We start from the raw sequence: 8187 nt of genomic DNA, 5'->3' as shown, positions 1-8187 counted from the left end.
CACTTCTGGGTATATGTCCAAAGGAACTGACATCAGTATGAGAAAGAGACATCAGCACTCCCATGTTTATTGCACCATTATTCACAGCAGCCAAGAAATCTAAACTACAGAGGTCCTCATCAATGAATAAATGGACAAAATAAATGTTTACATATAAAATAAAATTCTACTCAGCCTTTAAAGGGGTAAAAATTGTCAATTGTTACAACAAAATGAATCTAGAGTGCATCGTGTTAAGTAAAATGAGGTAGGCACAGAAAGACAAATACCACTTAATTTTACTTGGATGTGTATTATTAAAAGGTCAAACTAATAGAAATAGAAGAATGAAGTTTACTGAAACTGAGGGTTAGGATGGCATCAAAGATCAATGGGGACATGTTGGTCAAAGAGTACAAAGGTTCTATTCAGCAGGAGGAATGATTTCTGATTATCACACAGCATGGTGAATATAGTTCATAGTAATATATCAAAGTTGCTAACAGTGGATTTTAAATATTCTCTCTACAAAGAAATGTGTTACAGGTAATGCATATGAATCATTTCACAATGTATACATGTGTTGAAACATCAAATTGTACCTCATAAGCATATACCATTATAACATGTCAAATAAAACAAATTAAAAATTTTAAAAAGAATTGTCCATAGTATTTATTTTTTTGAAAAAGGACAAAAAAATCCCCCCAAAATACTATATACTGAGCACAAGAGAAACATGTTAAATTCAAAAACACCAACAGGTTGAAAGTTGGTAGATGGGAAAATATATATAACATAAACAGAAAAATAACACAGATTGACTGACCATACTAATATCAAAAAAATACAAAATAAAAAAAAATGAAACAAAAATGTTACTGGGAATAAAGAGGGTGATTTTATGACAAAAGTGTCAGCTATAAGGACACCATAATAATTATAGGTATACATGCAGAAAACAAAGAAGTCCAACATCAAATAAAAGAGAAATTAAGGGAGAGACAGACAGTTCTTATATTCAGCAACGCCAAGTGCAACTTTTGACTGTCTAGTCAAAAATTTCATTTTTAACTTTTGCAACTAGGCAAAAGACTGACAAGAGTATAGAAGTCTGGGACAACAGTATAAAACTTGATTTTACACATATGTATATGTAGAACACACCACCACCAAGAGGATACTAAATCTATTCAGTGCCCATGGAATATACTCCAGAAAAGACCATTTCTGAGGCCACAAACTATCCTCAATAAATTTGAGGATTCAAATCATAAGATGTATGTTTTCTGACCACACTAGATTTAACATGAAAACGATTAGCTGAATATTCCAGTAGTTCACAATGATGTGGAAGTTAAACAACAAACACCCAAACTGTCAGTGTGTCATTAAAAATGACACTAAAATTAGAATCATTTTGACATTGAAAACAGTAACACAACATACCATAAATAAGAAAAGGGTTAGAATAAACTTTACAACTGTAAATGTCTATATTTTAGAAAAGAACGATCTGAAATCAAAAATAACCTTCCAACTAAAAAAGTAGATAAAGGTGGAAAATTAAACCCCAAAAACAAAAAGAATAATGATTAGAGTGAAAAATGATAAATGATGGTGCGGTACTCTCTGACAACTTTCAAAAGAGATTTGGGGACACAATGGTGGCAGAAGGAAACAACCTACCTGTGCAAAAGGACCCCACAACCTCTGCCTCCAGCCACACCCCTCAGGATCTATGATGGACCCCATTTGCTCTTACTTGCTCTTACCTCTCCTTGGGTCCTGGGTCTCCCCCACCCCAAGGGCTCTGAGGGCAGATAGGTAGTCACCAAAGATTCTAGAAGACTCCTTAAGTGAAAACAGGCTCTGGGGCAATCTCTAGGTCTGGAGGCCTACACACAAACAGAGCCATGCACAAGGCAATACACAAGTGGAGTCAGGATTCACCTGCTAGTGGCAAGGTACAAAATACAAATCCATCACTTCAAGTACTAACACAAGAAATTTCTCAGGTACAGTGCGTGTGGTACACACAAATATCTGTGATTTAGCCCCATTTACAAATATGAGGAACAGGGATAAAGGACAAATATCCCTTCCAGATACCGCTTTTCCCTGACTGGAATAAGATAAATACTATTGCTTACAGCTGTGTAAATATGCTCAGACAAGATATTTACTATTTTGTGCATTCCCATGGAAATGTTTCTATTCAACTCACTGACTGGTTCTGTGTTAACTTCAAACATTAGAAAAAGTTACCTTTACTTGATAGTTTTGTAATACTGGTCACAGAAATTTACCAACAATAGGAGAGTAGAAAAAAACCTATGTAGTGCTGTACTTTACTTAATATATTTAACAAAATATACAAAAGTTAGAGTGGCATTTAAGGTCAAAAATCCTGAAGGATTCGAGAATACTATAAACAACTATACGCCAATAAATTTGAAAATCTGGAGGAAATGGATAAATTTCTGGACACACACAAGCTCCCAAAACTGAGCCATGAAGATGTAGAAAATCTGAACAGACCAATAACAATAAAGGAGATTGAAGCTGTTATCAGAAGGCTCCCAACAAAGAAAAGCCCAGGACCAGATGGATTCACAGCAGAATTTTACCAAACATTCAAACAGGAATTGACACCGATTCTTTACAAACTATTCCAAAAGATTGAAACAAACACAAATCTCCCAAACTCATTCTATGAAGCCAACATCCTGATATCAAAACCAGGTAAAGATATAACCAAAAAAGAAAACTACAGGCCGATATCCTGGATGAATATAGATGCAAAAATCCTCACTAAAATACTAGCAAACAGAATACAGCAACACACACATAAAATTATTCACCATGATCAAGTGGGATTCATACCAGGGATGCAAGGTTGGTTCAAAATATGCAAATCAATAAATGTGATACACCATATTAATAAAGTCAAACACAAGGACCATATGATCATCTCTATATATGCTGAAAAAGCATTTGATAAAATTCAACGTTTATTCATGACAAAGACCCTCTATGAGTTAGGTATAGGTGGAAAGTATCTCAACATAATTAAAGCCATATATGATAAACCCACTGCCAATATCATCCTGAATGGGGAAAAGCTGAAAGGTTTTTCCTTTAAGAACAGGAACTACACAAGAATGACCACTCTCACCACTCCTATTCAACATAGTGTTGGAAGTACTAGCCAGAGCAATCAGAGAAGAGAAGGAAATAAAGGGCATCTAGATTGGAAAAGATGAAGTCAAACTGTCCCTGTTTGCAGATGACATGATCCTATATATTGAACAGCCTAAAGTCTCTACAAAAAATCTCTTGGAGTTGATAAAGGATTTCAGCACAGTAGCAGGATACAAAATCAACACACAAAAATCAGTAGCATTTCTATTCTCCAATGGTGAACATGCAGAAAGAGAAATCAAGAAAGCCTGCCCATTTACAATAGCCACCAAAACAATAAAATACTTAGGAATTGAGTTAACCAAGGATGTGAAAAATCTCTATAATGAGAACTACAAACAACTGCTGGAGAAATTAGAGAGGATACAAGAAGACAGAAAGATATCCCATGCTCTCGGACTGGAAGAATCAACATTGTGAAAATGTCCATACTACCCAAAGTGATATACAAATTCAATGCAATCCCCATCAAAATTCCAATGACATTTTTCTCAGAAATGGAAAGAACTATCCACACATTTATATGGAATAACAAAAGACCACACATAGCCAAAGCAACGCTAAGCAAAAAAAAATAAAGCTGGAGGCATAACACTACCTGACTTTAAACTATACTACAAAGCTATAATAACCAAAACAGTATGGTACTGGCATAAAAAGACACACTGATCAATGAAAAAAAAAAAAAAATCCTGAAGGAAGTCAAACCAAACTATTTATTAGACTAAGTGTACATATTTCATTTGCAGAGTTATGCTGGGTTCCGTTAAGATAAATTGTCAATGAAGAACACATTTATGCATAAATGTTGCATACATGAGGAAGCTTTTTGGTGCACTGTAGGCTGTTTAGCGACATCTGTGCCTTCTTTCCACTAGACGGAGAAGTGCTTCATAACCTTCAGTTATGACAACCAAAAATGTGTAAGCCAAAGGTCCTGAGAGACAGTATCACCAATCATATTTAAATATTGGTATACACTCAAAACGTTAAAAATAGGTTTGATACTAATTTTATTTCTATTTCAAAATTTACATTAATTACATAAAATTCATAGTTTTCATTTCAAATTCTGACAAAAAACACGTTGAACGTTTTCTTGAAAGCATTAACACATTAAAGATTAGATGGATATTTAACTTTAACTATTCAATGAGGTGTCCCTGCCTGATACGATGTCCCATATTTATTGCATTGATTCTCCCCATAATTTGATTTTTCCATATACTGATTTGGTTATAAAAGGTGACAACACAGGATTCTCTTCCCATATACAAGGACTGGTAATGGCTCAGAAAGTTTGTAAAATCAATTAGCTGCAGTGGGATGGTTGTTTTGTACAAACAAAGCACACACAGAATGGCTCAACAAAGAGAATTTCTTATATAATGTATAAATGGAGGTTTGGGGATAGAGGTGGGAATATCTCTGGTTTCTTCAATTCCTTCTATTTTAAGTTAGGGTGGATTTTTCCCATCTGTGGACCCCAGCTCCACCCAGGAGTCATCTTCATTCAGTCACAGGGAACATGAGAAATCAGGAAAATCTGCATGGCATTTTTTTTTTTTTATTGCCTGGCCTGGAAGTAATGTTGATCACTTATATCTATGTTCCACTGAACAGAGCCAAATTACATGGTCCTCAACCCAATCACAGAAGGCTCAAATTGCAGGCTATGTATACAAGAGAAAAGGGTGGTTGTATTTAGAAAACACATAGCCAGTCTAATCCATGCCGAATTTCTCCACTGTGAAAATTCTCTAATGCTTGCATGATGTGACTCATTTTCTATTTTTATTTTTTCGTGAGTGGCTGCTATGGGGATGATTGTAATGATGGGGCATGACTGTGTCATGAGCACAATGCTATAAGCAACAGTGCTCTAACAATAGTCGGCCTTGAGACTTTGGAGAAAAGATGTTTTCACACTCATTACAGTCCTCCTTCCATGAGTATTACACATCGTGTTAGTCAACCTACTACTTATCAAATATCTTTAAAAATACAATTATGAAATAAAGGAAACAATTCTACAAAAAAAAAACAACACACTATAACAACTATTTACAGAGTACTCACATTTTCCCCAACATCTTAAGTAATGTACATGGCAGGACATGAATTGATAAGACACAAACACTGCACCATTTGAAGAAGGGACTCTAGCATCAGCAAATTTTTCTATCAATAGGGAATCCTCAAAACATTCCCCAATACCTGAAAACAAGTACATATTTGCAGGTCTCCTTAATGTAGGTTATCTGATCTATCTTGAGGTGTGACTTCTGGCACAATATTTTCCCATACAAATTACATCCACTGTGATTTTCCCCTGTGTGAATTCTTTTATGTCAATTAAGGGGAGTTCCAATAAAAGACATCATATTTGTTCCATTCATAAGGATTTTTTTCCTGTGTGCATATCCTGATGTCTTCTAAAGTGTGACTTTTTAAGTTTTCCACATTCAGTCCATTCATAGGGCTTCTCACCTGTATGAATTCTCTGCTGCAGGCTGACAGTTGGACTTTTTCAGTTAAAGGATTTTTCCATGTTTTTTACATTCAAAGGTTTTTAGTTTTACTGTGTGAGTACTCTGATGCACCAAGATGGATGACTTCTTTTTAAAGGTTTTTCCACATTTATGACATTTCTAGGCCTTCTCACCAGTTGGAATTTTCTGATGCCACCTGAGGATTGACTTTTGGTTAAAAGCATTTCCAAATTCTTTACATTCATAATATTTTTTGTGTTTGTGAGTACACCGATATATTCTGAAGTATGACTTGTAGTTATACATTCTTGGACATCAATTACATTCATAGGGTTTCTCACCTGGGTGCATTCTCTAATGCATGCTGAAGGTTGACATTTGGTTTAAAGCTTTTCAATATTCCTTACATTCATATGGTGTCTCACTGTGTGAATTCTGATGCCTGTTGCTTAAAACTTTTTCCACACTGCTTACATTCATATGTTTTGTCTCCTGTGTGAATTCTCTGATGTATGCTGAGGTTAGACTTTCACTTAAAAGCTTTTCCACATTCTTTACATTCATATGGTTTCTCACCCTTGTGAACTCTCTGATGCAAGTTGAATGATACCTGTTGTTTAACAGCTTTTCCACATTGTTTACATTCATGTGGTTTCTCACCTGTGTGAGTTCTCTGATGCATGATGAGGTTTGACTTTTGGATAAAAGCTTTTCCACATTCTCTACATTCATATGGCTTCTCACCTGTGTGAATTCTCTGATGCATGCTGAGGTTTGACTTTCGGTTAAAAGCTTTCCCACATTCTTTACATTCATATGGTTTCTCACCTGTGTGAACTCTCTGATGCATGATGAGGTTTGACTTTTGGCTAAAAGCTTTTCTACATTCCTTACATTCATATGGTTTCTCACCTGTGTGAATTCTCTGATGCCTACTGAGGGTCGACTTTCGGTTAAAAGCTTTTCCACATTCTTTACATTCATATGGTTTCTCATCTGTGTGAGTTCCCTGATGCATGATGAGGTTTGACTTTTGGTTAAAAGCTATTCCACATTCTTTATATTCATATGGTTTCTCACCTATGTGAACTCTCTGATGAAACCAGAAGGATGTCTTTTGGATAAAAGCTTTTCCACATTCTTTACATTCATATGGCTTCTCACCTGTGTGAATTCTCTGATGCATGCTGAGGTTTGACTTTCGCTTTAAAGCTTTCCCACATTCTTTACATTCATATGGTTTCTCACCTGTGTGAACTTTCTGATGCATGCTGAGGTGTGACTTTTGGTTAAAAGCTTTTCCACATTCTTTACATTCATATGGTTTCTCACCTGTGTGAATTATCTGATGCATGCTGAGGGTGAACTTTCGGTTAAAAGCTTTTCCACATTCTTTACATTCATATGGTTTCTCACCTGTGTGAATTATCTGATGCCTACTGAGGATCGACTTTTGGTTAAAAGCTTTTCCACATTCTTTATATTCATATGGTTTCTCACCTGTGTGAACTCTCCGATGAAACCAGAAGGATGTCTTTTGGCTAAAAGCTTTTCCACATTCTTTACATTCATATGGTTTCTCACCTGTGTGAATTCTCTGATGCATGCTGAGCTGTGACTTTCGGTTAAAAGCTTTTCCACATTCTTTACATTCATACGGTTTCTCACCTGTGTGAATTCTCTGATGCACGGTGAGGGTGGACTTTTGGTTAAAAGCTTTTCCACATTCTTTACATTCATATGTTTTCTCACCTGTGTGAGTTCTCTCATGCCTGCTGAGATGTGACTTTTGGTTTAAAACTTTTCCACCTTTTTTACATTTATAATGTTTTTTTCCCATTTGAGTACTCCAATGCATCTTGAAGTAGGACTTGTTAAAGGTTTTTTGACATCCATTACATTTGTAGGGCTTCTCACCTGGGTGAGTTCTTTCATGCATGCTGAAGGCTGACTTTTTGTTATAAGCTTTTCCACATTCCTTACATTCATATGGTATCTTGCCTTTGTGAATTCTCTCATGCCTTTGGAGAGCTGACTTTTGGCTAAAAGCTTCCCTACATTCTTTACATTCATTTGAAGACTCCCCTGTGTGAATTCTCTGAGTTGTCTTCAGATTTGACTTTTGGTTACATTTTCCACATTCCTTATAAATTCTTTCATGCTTGCTGAAGTCTGAATTCTGGTAGAAGGTTTTTCCACATCTGTTACAATCAAACGGTTTCTCAGCAATGTGAATTCTCTCATGATTTTTGAGTTTTGACTTACTGTAGAAAATTTGACTTTCTTCAAGCTCATATGGATTCTCACTTATGTGAATTCTCTGAAACACAGTAAGGGCAGAATTATGGTAGAAAAATTTTCTACATTCATTACATTCATATGATTTTTCACTTGTGTGAATTCTCTGATGACAGCTGAGAAATGAATTTTCATCAGAGTCATTGCCACACTTAATAAATCCATAGGACATTTCCTCTGTGTGAATTCTGCGATGCACAGTAAGGTCTGACTT

The 8187-nt window shown here is 35.7% G+C and overlaps 1 protein-coding gene across 1 annotated transcript; it reads right to left on the bottom strand.

Annotated features, from left to right (window-relative positions):
- Nucleotides 1-4311: 4311 nt before the first annotated feature.
- On the bottom strand, nt 4312-8187 carry LOC134375643 (zinc finger protein 260-like). The gene has a single exon (XM_063094277.1). It carries the CDS (start codon nt 8143-8145, stop codon nt 6205-6207), a length of 1941 nt encoding a protein of 646 aa, XP_062950347.1. The 5' UTR covers nt 8146-8187; the 3' UTR covers nt 4312-6204.

Source organism: Cynocephalus volans, chromosome 4 (assembly GCF_027409185.1).
Source record: "Cynocephalus volans isolate mCynVol1 chromosome 4, mCynVol1.pri, whole genome shotgun sequence".
In the NCBI taxonomy this organism is placed as follows: domain Eukaryota; kingdom Metazoa; phylum Chordata; class Mammalia; order Dermoptera; family Cynocephalidae; genus Cynocephalus; species Cynocephalus volans.
This window is presented reverse-complemented; position numbering and strand designations above follow the sequence as displayed.